The sequence below is a fragment of the Octopus bimaculoides genome, chromosome 18 (genome assembly GCF_046866305.1).
Source record: "Octopus bimaculoides isolate indiv1 chromosome 18, ASM4686630v1, whole genome shotgun sequence".
NCBI classification, from domain to species: domain Eukaryota; kingdom Metazoa; phylum Mollusca; class Cephalopoda; order Octopoda; family Octopodidae; genus Octopus; species Octopus bimaculoides.
In genome coordinates, this window is record NC_142945.1 from 38,878,841 (window position 1) to 38,892,106 (window position 13,266).

At 35.9% G+C, this 13,266-nt stretch overlaps 1 protein-coding gene across 12 annotated transcripts in view; it reads right to left on the reverse strand.

Annotated features, from left to right (window-relative positions):
• LOC106883893 (AT-rich interactive domain-containing protein 1B) overlaps nt 1–13,266 on the reverse strand; it is a 53,845-nt gene that overhangs the window by 22,716 nt on the left and 17,863 nt on the right. For all 12 annotated transcript variants that reach the window (XM_089366006.1, XM_089366004.1, XM_089366003.1 and 9 more), the window contains 3 exons: nt 12,537–12,734; nt 11,897–12,116; nt 10,886–11,777 (listed from right to left, as the gene is read on the reverse strand). In XM_089366006.1, the coding sequence (XP_089222132.1) occupies nt 10,886–11,777; nt 11,897–12,116; nt 12,537–12,734 (1,310 nt within the window). The remainder of the gene's footprint in view (nt 1–10,885; nt 11,778–11,896; nt 12,117–12,536; nt 12,735–13,266) is intronic.

Consider the following 13,266-nt stretch of genomic DNA (forward strand, 5'->3'; position numbering starts at 1 on the left):
CCATGCTTCAGGATTTTAATGTTGTGATCATTTATTTTTTAAGTGGCATATTATAGGGGTAGGCATGAGAGGCTAAATATTTTGGACAGATGTGGCCAGTTTAAGTGCTAAAGGGTGAAACATGGCAATGATAGCACTACAAGATTAAAACTGAAATATTGTAACTGAGAAACATTACCATTTAAGAAAAGCATAATGGTTGTAAAGTTCAGTTATTGGATGACAAAGTACAAAGTGAAGAGTACAAATCTTCCTACTACTGCTATTATGTCATACCCAAATAAAATTATGCTGCCTGGATTAAAACTTCTATAAACACTTTCTGACATGAGACATAACGACTCTTTTTGACAAACCCTGTTTATTTCATCAGCCCCAAACTAGAAAAAGCAAGCTAACCAAACAATAAGTGGTCGGCAAGGTATGAAACACCAACACTGTGCTGGTTTCTGCCACCTTCTCAGAGACAAACCCTAACAGGGCTCAAAGGTTTTTCACTCCTATAAATCATTCAGATTCTTGCACTCTCCTCTATCTCTCTTCAAAAGAAAAACAATCTATTACTTTCATCATATCATCACACCAGGTTGAAAGAGAAAAGTTGAAAGAGAAAGAGAAATGACAGGCTGGACATATAGTTGTAGGAGTTCAGGTAACAAAGTACCCAATTTTGCTAAATCTACCCATATCAGCATGGAAAAACACAGATGAAAAGAAAAGAAAAATTATAAACTAGAAATTAACCTTCTGGCAGTATTAACTGGCTATTAGTACATATAACAATAACTATTGTAACTGGAAAACTCCCATGTGAGTTAACTCTTTTAATCCACCACTACACAATTATTGAAACTGCTCTGAATATAAAGTATATTCGTGCAATTTTACCGAAAGGTAAAATTCAGCTGCTCTTTAGAAGAGAGAAAAATGACCCATCACCCAGTTAATCAATGAACAAGCAATAGTATTTATTTCAACAATACACTAATTCCAGTTCATGCAACTAATCACAATTCTTTGATCTCAAAGACATGATCTCAATGAGTGAAGAGAATAGGAGAGCAAGCTATGTAGCAATAATGGTTCTAATCCTTAATAAGCAACTCTACTAATGTAAAATTCTTGTAAATCTGTCAATACAAAAGTTGGCCTATTTTTTGATAACTGAATATTTGCTAGATTTATATTTTCACATAACTATTTTCTGGGGAGCATCTTTCACTTGTTTCAGTCATTAGACTGCAGCCATGCTGGGGAACTGTCCTCAAGAAATTTTAGTCAAATGAATTGACCCCAGTATTCTTTTTTTAAAAAGCCTGGTACTTATTCTATTGATCTCTTTTATCAAACGCGACCACACTAGCACTGGTTGTCAAGCGGTGGTGGGAGCAAACACAAAAGACACATACACATAGATATCTATGACAAGCTTCTTTCAGTTTCCATCTACCAAATCCACTCGCAAAGTCTTGGTCTGACCAAGGCTATAGTAGCTTAGTAGATAACACTTGCCCAAAGTGCCAAGCAGTGGGACAGAACCCAGAACTATTTGGTTCGGAAGCAAGCTTCTTACCACACAGCCATGCCTATGGGGTTTATTTTTTTCCCTTCTGTTGGTTAAATGAAAACAATACAGGAACTAGACAAACCCAAGAAAGTCCCAGGTAATCAGCTTATTGACAACAGAAGAATTGACAAAATTACATAACTCACAATATATGGAAGTCAATGGGAATACATGGCTAGTTAAGGTTTCTTTCAAAATAGTTACATGAACCCTAATTTACAGATCGTATGTGATATTATCAATTGAAGATCTCCTGAAAATATTTACGCTAACAAAACAATATGCTTTACAATTATGAAGCTTAAAGGACACAAGACATACATATGGACAATCGAAATAACAAAGATGATAATGGCAGGTGATTTCTTTGACTATACAGCACAAGTGTAAATTTTACTGCTACCTGTTCTATCTGTACTATTTCTACATTGACATAATTGAATCCAAACGATGTACAGGACTAGATACTGTGAAGTATAATCTACCAATGTAATTTCATCATCTTCATCATTTAATGTCCGTTATCCATGCTGGCGTGGGTCAGATAGTTTAACAAGAGCTGGCTAGACTCCCAATTGTCTGTTTTGACATGGTTTCTACAGCTTCCTAATGCCAACCACTTTACAGAGTGCGCTGGTTGCTTTTTACATGCCACCAGCACAGGTGTGTTTACATAGCACCAGCACGGTAACAAAGCCAAGTGTAACATTATCACTCATAGTGGTAATAATGATGCAATGACAATGACGAGTTCTTTATTGTTTAACATCCAAGTTGGCCATGGGTTGTGAACAGTTTGACTGAACCTGGAAAGGCCAAGAAATATATTGTGCTCCAGTTCCTGCTTTGACATAGTTTACTGCATCTGGATGCCCCTCTTCATGTCAACCACTCTACAGCAAGTGTTACGGGGGGGGGGGGGGGGTCTGCTACCAGTACTGCTGAAGCTGTCATACAGTTTGCAAAACTACAAACAGCTAGGTAGGAAGACACAACTTTATGCCAGAACATGGAGAGCAAAAGATGGGGCCAGAGCAGAACAGGTTTTTTATTGGGGGGGGGGGGGGGGATAAGAAATTAGTCCGGTCACAAGAATCTGATACCAGCAACATCTATTTTAATCGACTAGCACAATATAAACTTCAATGCAAAGCAACTGAAAGTTATATGATAAATATTACAGTACTAATAATAAGAGTATTTGCTTTCCTTCTTAAAACACAGTCAACGTTTGGTTAACAGGAAAATATGCATAATTGAGCTTGGCACAACATCAGATGAGTATGATTTTAATAGCCAGTTGGAAACATTTGCTTTCTTTTAGCTGTTAATACCATACTCTTTTACTTGTTTCAATCATTAGAAAGTGGCCATGCTGAAGGGTTTCAGTCAATCCCACTAAGCCCAGTAAATTTATTTCTTCTTTTAAAAAGTCTTATACTTATTTTACAGATTTATATTTACTACTCTGCTAAATAATGGACATAAAAGATTTCTTTCTTTTTTTTTTTTTGCTTTGTAAAGACAAACACACATTCACATTATGCCAGACTTCCAGTTTCCTTCTGCCAGTTTCACTCATAGAGTGATGGAGCAACTCAAGGTTACAATGGAAGTCACTTGCCCAAGGTGCCAAGGAGATTGAATCCAAGGCTACATGATCATAAAAAGCAAACTCCATAATAACACAAGTAATACCAGTAGCTAGGGAAAGGAATGACTATCCCAATTTCCTTGGCTTTTCTTTAACTCTTAGAAGATGACAGAGCCAATCTATTGACCAAAAAGTCAAATGACAAAGAAGACTATTAGTTCATTCAATTTCCTACAAGAATATATGTAGTGCATGCTCTCTGTAGGGCTTGTGAAAAGGGCTCCATCTTCTTGGCACTGAAACTCCAAATGAGGCTCCATGCCAGAGAGTTAAAAAAAACTCGCACTTCCTCAGAAACAACAGCATTATTAATGTTTGATAATTGTTATATACAACCACATTGTCTAATTCTGACAGAAAATTCTTGAAGTGGTTTGGCTCCTGATCAAAAGCATTCCAACCTGTCTATTTTTCCCAGGCACAGTATATCCAGGACTACATTATCCATAGTGTGCTTCCTTTAAGATTGTAGTGACAAGAAGACAGACGCGATGATGATGATGATATAGTTCAAATTGACAAAAACAAACGATGAAGACAGATGACGGAACAACAGGCAGGTGTATTAGTTTGACACTCAGGAAGAATGGAAAAGTCTTTGACATTTCGAGCCTATGTGTTTTAACAGAAGGGATTGAGAGGGGAAAAATGGAGAGAGAATAGGGGGGGAGAGAAAAAAGAGAGAGAAAAAAAAAATGTAGGGATTATATTTATTTATATATATATATATATATATATATATATATATACTAGAGTAGAACTTAACTAAACAATTTCCAAAGCAACTTAAAAGAAATATTCCAAATTTCAAAATCACTGAACCCACAAATACAACAAAAAGAAACTAATCTCAGCTTTACTGGCTTTTAAGCTTTCTCCAACTGTTAATAGGCTCCTCAGAACATTAGCATATTCATTTGCAAACATAACATTAACTATCAAAACAATGAGCCACTTTCTAATGCATCAATGAACCACTTGACACAAAAATTTATGTCAAACATGATAACGAGCATAACTTTTTAAAGTTAAACACTGACAGTGCTTCACCATCACAAAACATCTGATTAAATGTATGAATTTTAAGGATGAATACTATATTTCATCTTTTATCTTTTACTTGTGTCAGTCATTAGACTGTGACCATGCTGGGGCACTGCCTTGGAGAATTTTTAGTGAAATGAATGACCCCAGTACTTTTTCTTTTTTCTCAAGCCTGGTACTTATTGTCTCCTTTGCCAAACCTCTACTGTTACAGGGACTGTCAAGCAGTGGTGGGGGACAAACACAGACACACAACAACACACAGGCTTCTTTCAGTTTGTCTCCCAAATCCACTCGCAAGGTTTGGTTGGCCCGAGGTTATAGTAGAAAGCACTTGCCCAAGGTACCATGTAGTAAGTAGGACTGAACTTGGAACCATGTGGTTGGGAAGCAAGTTTCTTACCACACAGCCATGTCTACACCTATATTATGCATTTTAATTCAGACAAGTTATCTGCAAGGCATGAACATTGTTACTGTGAAAAACGTAGTTCTAGTTTTCCTTCCCCCATACACAATGCTAAAAGAAAATTATTTACTTTATGTATGTAGTAAATGAAGTATTATCACAAAAACTTTGGGTGCAAAAGAAGTCATCATCATCATCATCATCATTTAACGTCCACCTTCTTATACTAGCATGGGTGTTCGATGGTTTGACAGAAGCTGGCCAGGTAGAAGACTGCACCAAACTTCTGTGTCTGTTTTGGCATTGTTTTTACAGCTGGATGCCCTCCATAACACAACTTCTTACGGTGAGCTGAGTGCTTTTTACATGGCTGCAGCACAAGCAAGGTCAGTTTTGGCAAGTATACCAACACAAAATATATCAGAGATATCACAAAGATGCACATCAATGAAACTAGTTTAAAGTAGTTTGAAAGCTCGCACAAGTTAGCTTCATACCAAATTGAAGGTATTCCAACAACTAAGGAGGGTAACTAGTTGCACACTTCACACTACTGCAGCTGCAGCTATGCATTTATACTGGAGTAATTAATACATCTTTGAGGAAACTGTAAAGATTTCTCAGAATATTCCCAAGTATGATAATCTGAACAATTTGCCTATTTCATCTTTAACTGTTTTTGTTACAGTGGTACAATGTTACACTTTGGCTCTGTAAACAATTAACGGTTTTGTTCCCATTAAATGATAATTAGGAGAGATACATTAAATATAGTAAAGATTGAATTTGATCCGTTGTAGTCCTTAATGTTGTTTCAATGGGCAAGGTAAAATGGTAACAACTAAACTAACAGCTTCTGTTTCTACTTAAGAGGTGAGTGGTTAGTGGAATCAAGACATCCATCTGTTGAAACAATATCTGCAACCCAACCAGTGCTGAAAGAGCAATATAAAAACATAGTAATGCAATGGCTTTGCAAAGATTTCGTTTCTTCCCTTCAATAAGCCTCCAATAATAATTTCCATAGAAGAAACAATAACATGTCTACAAGGATTGACATCCACACCTTTACACAGTGTCCACAATGAACAGTGGAAAGGAAAACATCAAGGCTTTCCATGCTTTTTATTCTAGCAATATTTATGTTGAAAACAGGCCGTCAGAAAATGAACATTTATGTAAACATTGCATAAGCCTCATTTAACAGATGTTTAATACATGAGCTGGTATTTTAAACTGAATGGGAAGAAAGTGAGATGAGACAGCTATAGGAAGACGAGAGCTGGCTGTAGTGAAAAGGTGCAGGGGTGGAGAAAAGACGACTGAGACTGGAGTGACAGGGGAAGGTGAAAGCTATCTGGGAAGCAACAATCAAGAATGTACCCAGTAAGCCAATGAGAACGAACTGAGGGACAACTCACGCACTAATTATGAAGTTTCAGATACTTCAGAACTCAATAGCACTTAAGACTAAAAGAGAAATTGGGAAAATATTGAGGATTTCTATTTTAACAAGCAAGCCTTAACAATGGAGATTTTGTAACATTACTAACATTAGGTAGATTTTTTTTTAATCTATATAAAAATAAAACCAATACTTTCAAGAATTTGATATCACACAGAAGCTTTATAGATTGATAGAATGAGAATAACCTCAGACATTGCAGACCAACCAAGGAGCAGGGATTTCTCAATTGGTATTTTAAGTGAATTCCTGCAGTAGATTAATTTATACTAAAAGCAACCAGACTAACAGATGGAGAGGGGGGGGGGGACTAAAAATCATGTGTAACAACAAAATACGGATGGAACTGCCTACAAACGTTAATGAGTTTGAATACACCCACCTCTCCATCTGATATTACAATATGTATGGAAGATGTGAGTGATACAAATTTATATAGCAGCAAGATAAGAGTATTCAGTCAATACATTGGGTGTGTTTGGAAACAGTAAAAGCAATCAATGTGATCAAAACAGCACAGGTAATACTAGACTGCTTTACACTTTTCAATTCAACTCAAACCAGATAAGTCTTCCATCCCAATAATATCAGCACAAGACACACACACACACACACACAGGCATATACCATGTATGAATGCCAATCAATAGACTACCTCTGCTATTTCTTACAAAAAAGATTATTGTGCCTAATGAAATAATCAGGGTAATGGAATGATTAGTAACTTTTGCTTAAAAGCTTAACTCCTAAACATATTCACAGTGGATCAATCAAAGAACTGCATTGGATATAAGGTTTAGCCACTCAAAATAGAAAAGAAATCTCTAAAGTTAGTTTATAGAAACATTTTCCTTTAATAAATTCCAATCATTTACAAGGATGATGATGAATTCTTTAACCCTTTAGCATTCAAATGCAATGCTTATTTATTCACATTATTTGAAATTAATCATGCACTGAATTGTAACCGAGATTTCAATGATATGACCGGTGGTTTTACATGTACAAGAAAGCATCACAAAACTGACCCATAAGATTATTCAATTTACTCCTTAATAATATATGCTTTGACTTCTTAAATTATCAGCCTTAAACACATAGGACTATTAAACATTACTAGTAACATAACATGAATTTACAAGCCAAGGACCCAAAACACAATGCTTGAAGCAATTCAAAGCCATATATTCATACAGACACTATTTCTCAAGCGATGCGATCATATTGTAGATAACTTGATTTAGTGTCATCATGCTTGATCTTGGGCAGCAGACTTTTTAACAATCAAAAGAACTAAGTAGTAATAAAAATGACTGAGGATAATTTGCTGGATTAATGACTGTATATGCAAAGTTCATATTCTACTAGTCACTAAAATTGGCTGCTGGAAAAGCCAAGAAATTGAGAACTTACTCTAGACACAATTCGTATTTTATGGCTGAATCATTAAGATTGAAAGAAAGAAAAACAATCTAACAATTTCCAGAAACTAATTAATTTGTGTGAACATAAACAGGGATGCCAGCATTTATTTATATATATAGAGAGAGAGAGAGGGAGAGAGAGGGAGAGAGAGGGAGAGAGAGAGAGGGAGGGAGGGGGAGAGAGAGAAAGAGAGGGAGGGGGGAGAGAGAAAGAGAGGGAGGGAGGGAGGGAGGGAGGGAGGGAGAGAGAGAGAGAGAGAGAGAGAGAGAGAGAGTTTTTGTTTTTTTTGATAATACATATTCAAAAGATAAGATTATACATAGGGTGACTTGTAACTATTTTCATCGAGTAAGTAATGCAACTGCAGATCTGTTGTTTTCATCACTAATACTGGGGGATACACTGTGTCTTGCTAGCCAAGAGGGTAATGCCAGCTGACCCTGTATCTGGCAGGGGAACATTAGCCAACTGTTCAGGTCTGTGTATTGCCATCTGTGGTGCAACTGAATATACACACACCAAGAGAAAAAGAGTGGGTGGGAAAGAGTATAACAAAAATGATAGGAGCACCATTTATACTAAGAAAGGTGTATATCTATATATATACATGAATGAGATTTAATTGAAAATATGAAACAAAGGCTTTAGATTTTAGAGACACATCAAAATATTTAGAAGGTGAACCCAGAAGTTGATGCTCAAACATACACACCAAGAATTTTAAAGTCAAAGGCTTGCGAATACAATTTGCACAGAATATGGTTTATCAACATCACCCTCACCATTAGCAAAAGTGTATCACTGCAATTTTCTGTCCACATCTCATTTCACACAAAGGATATTTTAGTTTGAGAAGGATTTTAATGGAGGGATAGCAGTTCTCACTTTTTCGTTCATAATAGCACCAGCAGACCTTGGGTCAATTATCATCCCCACCCCCATCACTAGCAAAACTGATTACAAAAGAAATCTCTATGCAAGTGTTCATCTTATTGGAATTAGCAACCAAATCTCTATGAAATGTTTTTCTTTTTCTAAAACAAAAGGAGGGAGGGTGTAGCGGATAATGTAACTCTAGATGCAATGTCTGGATCACATGCACACAGATATATACACATATATATATCAATAAACACACATATCGGTCATCATTCTGATTATTGTATGCCCGTTTTCCACACTGGTAAGTCGGAAGATTCAACAGGAACTGACAGCAGAAAGATGACTACTTACTCCAACATCTCTGTTTCAAGTTCTACAGCTGGATGGCCTCCCTAATACCAATCACTTTACAGTATATTGGGAGCAATTTTTACATGGCACCAACACTATAGAAGTTGTCTAGCTCCTAGTAACCCTAAAGAGTCTTCTAAACCCTGCAGATATGCTTCCATATAAATCTGTGGTTCCCTTTTGTTAACCTCAATTTCTCTGAAGTTCCATAGCCTTTCTGCATTGATTCTATTTCATAACATTTGTTTTATTTACTTCATTCTACACTTTCCACACACAGACACATTCATCACAGGCACTTACCACCAAGTTATTTGGAAATCAATTCATCCATTCTAATTCTCACTTCATCTACTAACACATCATTCATTCTTTGCATTCTTTTCCCAGTTTTTTGCAAAACTTTCCGACTTCACTGACCACATTGTTGAAAAACTAGGCTAAAAATAACACTCATACTAAACAATTGCTGTCAACAAAGTTTTTTTTTCATCACCTCCTCTGTTACCATTCAATCTCTACACAACAGATTGTTACATCATTATCATAACCATACCCATCGACAGACATCAGATTTATATCTGCTTTTATGCTTAGATAGTCTGTCCTATTAAAGTATCTAAACAGCAAACAAATGAGATAAATCCTCGCTTGTATAGGATGCCAATCTACAAAAAGTCTAAATTTCTTTGTTTTCTTTATTACTTAGTCAGGGAGAGAAAGTGACCATAACCCTCTATTTTTGAAAGTCTCAGAGACTGGAGAGAGAAAGTTATATACAAACTGGAGATCTAGCCTAAATGCTTACAACTGAATAAACTCAGTCAAAGCACCATAAGGGGCAGGTGATACTGTTAAACTACGAAACATATTAAGTCTAGCAGCCAAAAATTCAGAATGCAAAAAGCTAGAAAAAGTACTACAAAGCATTTCACCCTAACAAGTCCATCAATTTATTGTCCTGGATTTATATGTTATACTTTATGGTTCCAGAAAAAATCTAAGACACAAATGACCTCAGCAGTATCTGAATTTAGAGTAAAGTTAACTGGAACAAACACCAGAGGTATTTTGCCTAATACTTTTATAACTCTGCTGACTTGTTGCCCTCCTAAGGGATTTGGTGATTAATACATGCTAAAGCTGGAAATAGAAATCAGCAAATAAGGATTCCTAGGATTCAGAAAAAATAACTTTTTTTAAACAAACAGAATAGACGTTTCTATCTCAGACAATTGGTGGCTCTTTTATAAACGTCAATGATAAGACTTGTTTTGACAAATTCCCATTACTCGTTTACAGAATTAAAAGAATTACAATAATAAACTGTCTGTTAGAAATAATCAGAAGATGAATGTCTCATAAATGGGTAGGAAGCAACTATGGCCATAAGCTTAGTGTACACAATATACATTTCAAATGTTATCAACATCACTGTTGAGTCCACTCTTTCGCACGCAAATACCCAACTTTCCAAACAATCACATCCATCAGAGATTTACACAGGAATTGGAAGTAAAAACATCGAAGTACCATCCTTTAAACTTGGCAAACAAGTCATCATTCTAAAGACATAATTTTACCAATAAATATTTAATACACGTAAGAAAAAAATTGTTGAAAGCTTGAAAGTTGCTAAAGTACTATGTAGTCATTAGTTCAAACATTATTACTAGTATGTTTTACTACCCACTCACCCCACATATCTCTGCCTGCTTTCTTTTTTTTTTTTTTTTTTTTATTATCTAGTTGACAAATACTTCACAGCTGAACATAATTGTGCTAACAAAAGTATACTACACTATACTACAGCATGGAAAAAAAAAATACATGTAAAACAAAAATTTAAAAATAGAAAAGGAAGAATAAACATACTATATTTTCAGCTCCACTATAATCAGTTATCCATCAATGGACAGGTGATAAAGACTCCCACATAGTAGTTAAGTAGCTAACAATCAAAACCAGATACTAAGCAACCTCTACAACACTATTCACAGACAGGCACACACATACTAACATTTTACAAACTACTATAATCTTTAAAAATAAGAAAAGAAAGGAGAAAAGCAACAAGTGTATACTTACCGTTCACGGTCAAACTGAGGTCCAAATGGGAACTGAGCACCTGATACTTGACTATTCCGAGGTCCAAATTGAGTAGCTGCAGGACCAAAATTTTCTGAATTTCTATTATTGTTATTGAAATTCTCCATACCCATTGTCCTTCGATAGGCATCATTATACTGTTCATTTTGACCAATTCGGTTCTCAGAAAAGTTGTTCATAGACTGTTGGCTCATATTTGAGTATGGTGACATTCCGTGCTGGGCATTTTGACGATTGAAGCCATAATTACCAGACATGGTAGTCTGTGATTGCATGCCAGAGTAGGGTGGCATCTGCGAATTCATACTCTGCCTGGGATAACTTGGGCCACTGGCACATGGCTCATCTGCAAATGGGTCCTGAACACTAACACTGTCACTTTCATTTTGAGGTGCCTGGTTCATGTTGGAAGATAAATTGTTGTTAGAAGGTCCCATGTTGTTACCAAGCATGTTGTTATTTGATGTTGCCATGTTATTTGCCATCATATTATTATTTGGACCCATATTGTTTGGCATCATGTTGTTTGGGGCATACGAATTCCCCATCATATTATTAGAAGGGGGCATGTTCCCTGGCATCATATTGCCATGCATACTGTTTGGTCCAGAAGACATATGGTGAGGAGGGAGCATACTTGAATTTGGACCACCCACAGAATTTTGAGCCAGCATGCTATTGGAAGGGTTCATACTGTTCATCATATTTCCGTGAGGCATCATAGTTGAGCTCATTGGACCAATGTTAGATTCAGAATTGGGGCCTCCTATATAGGATTGCATGTTTGGAGAAAATGGGTCCATTCCTTGGCTGTTGCTGTTAGGTGTGCTAGGGGGTCGGAATGCATCTTGAGAAGAGCCTTGGGAGCCAGCTGAAATGAAGAACAAAACAAAATAAATAAAATGACATTAACAGAAAGAAGAAAAAAAAAAAAAAAAAGAGAGCTGAAAAGTCATGTTGCATTATTAACGAAGAGAATTTCAAACTCACCTGGTGAGGGTGCTCTTCTCTGTTTGCTTTCTCGTTTCTGTTGCATTGCTGCTTCCATTTGTGCTAGTATTGGTGCTGGATCTATACCTCCTTTGTCATATTTGCATTCCATTGCAAATAAATACCTAACATAATTCTTTTTTAAAGTGAAAGCAGCACTTGCTGAAGAGCCTATGTTCACAACTGCACAGATCTCTTTCCATTTCTTAGCCTTGCTTACCTGCAGAAAGTACAGAAATTGTTTGCACGTCAACATCTACGCAAATCTTACAAGCAGTAATAAACTCTTTACAGTTAACACTTTAAAACTCATATCTACTAGTAACATACGCAATGGTGCATGCTACACTGTAATCATGTTAGGAATCGTGTCATCAAAGTTATCTCCTCCATCCATTTTGTAATAATAATTCTAACACTAAAGTCCATAAAATTATTACGCTTACCTAAAACATAATGACCCACTCCCTGTCCTTAACCACATACTTCCAAAGTAATTTTTTAATTAAATAATTATAATCTAAAACACTGAAAATCATTAAGAATTAAGCCTGTTCACTTTCTGCTAATACCAAATAGCGTGGATCAATTCCATGTAATAACCACACATAAAAAGCTGTTAAGAGAGAGAGCAACTTACCTCAACCATTCCTCCTCTATCCTTTACACTGTGGTACAGTTTATAGAGATCGAGGGGCTGTTTACTGATTTGAGGCATTGATGTTATAGGTGTACCTTTCTCTTCTAGAAAATATAATAACCGATCTAGAAAAGTTTTTCTATCTGGTTCATCCCCCATGGTGTATAACTTGTGTAAGTCGGCAGTCTGTCCAGGTTTCTACAGAGGAAAACAACCATAAAAGAATAGTTAAAAAAAGATTTTCAAGAAATAAAAAAAATCAACAATTAGCAAACGGATAATTAAAACTAACCAGCAAAAGTTGAAATAACTAACAACTAGAAATATTTTAAACTAAAATTAAATATCATAGAAAATTCATAAGTAATATTTATAAACACTTAAAACAGTAATTAAAACTGCATCTATAAAATAAAGGATATAGATTACAAATTAAAATCTTTATGACCTAACATTTATTGCCTACAAATTGATGTAATCATTGTCTTATGAGGTGGTATCAAAAAGTTCCTGGACTAGTTATGTTTAATAAAAAATAACTTATTTACCTAAGGTTTTAACATCATCATCTTCCAAATAGTCACCTTGTGCAGCACTAAACCGGTCCCAGTGTTCCTGCCACTTTTGGAATCCGGCCTGGAAGATGTTTCCCGTAAGCAAGTGATTTGCTCTGGATTTTGACAACATTGTTAAAACAGTAATTACCGAGCTGCATTTTCATCTTGAGGAA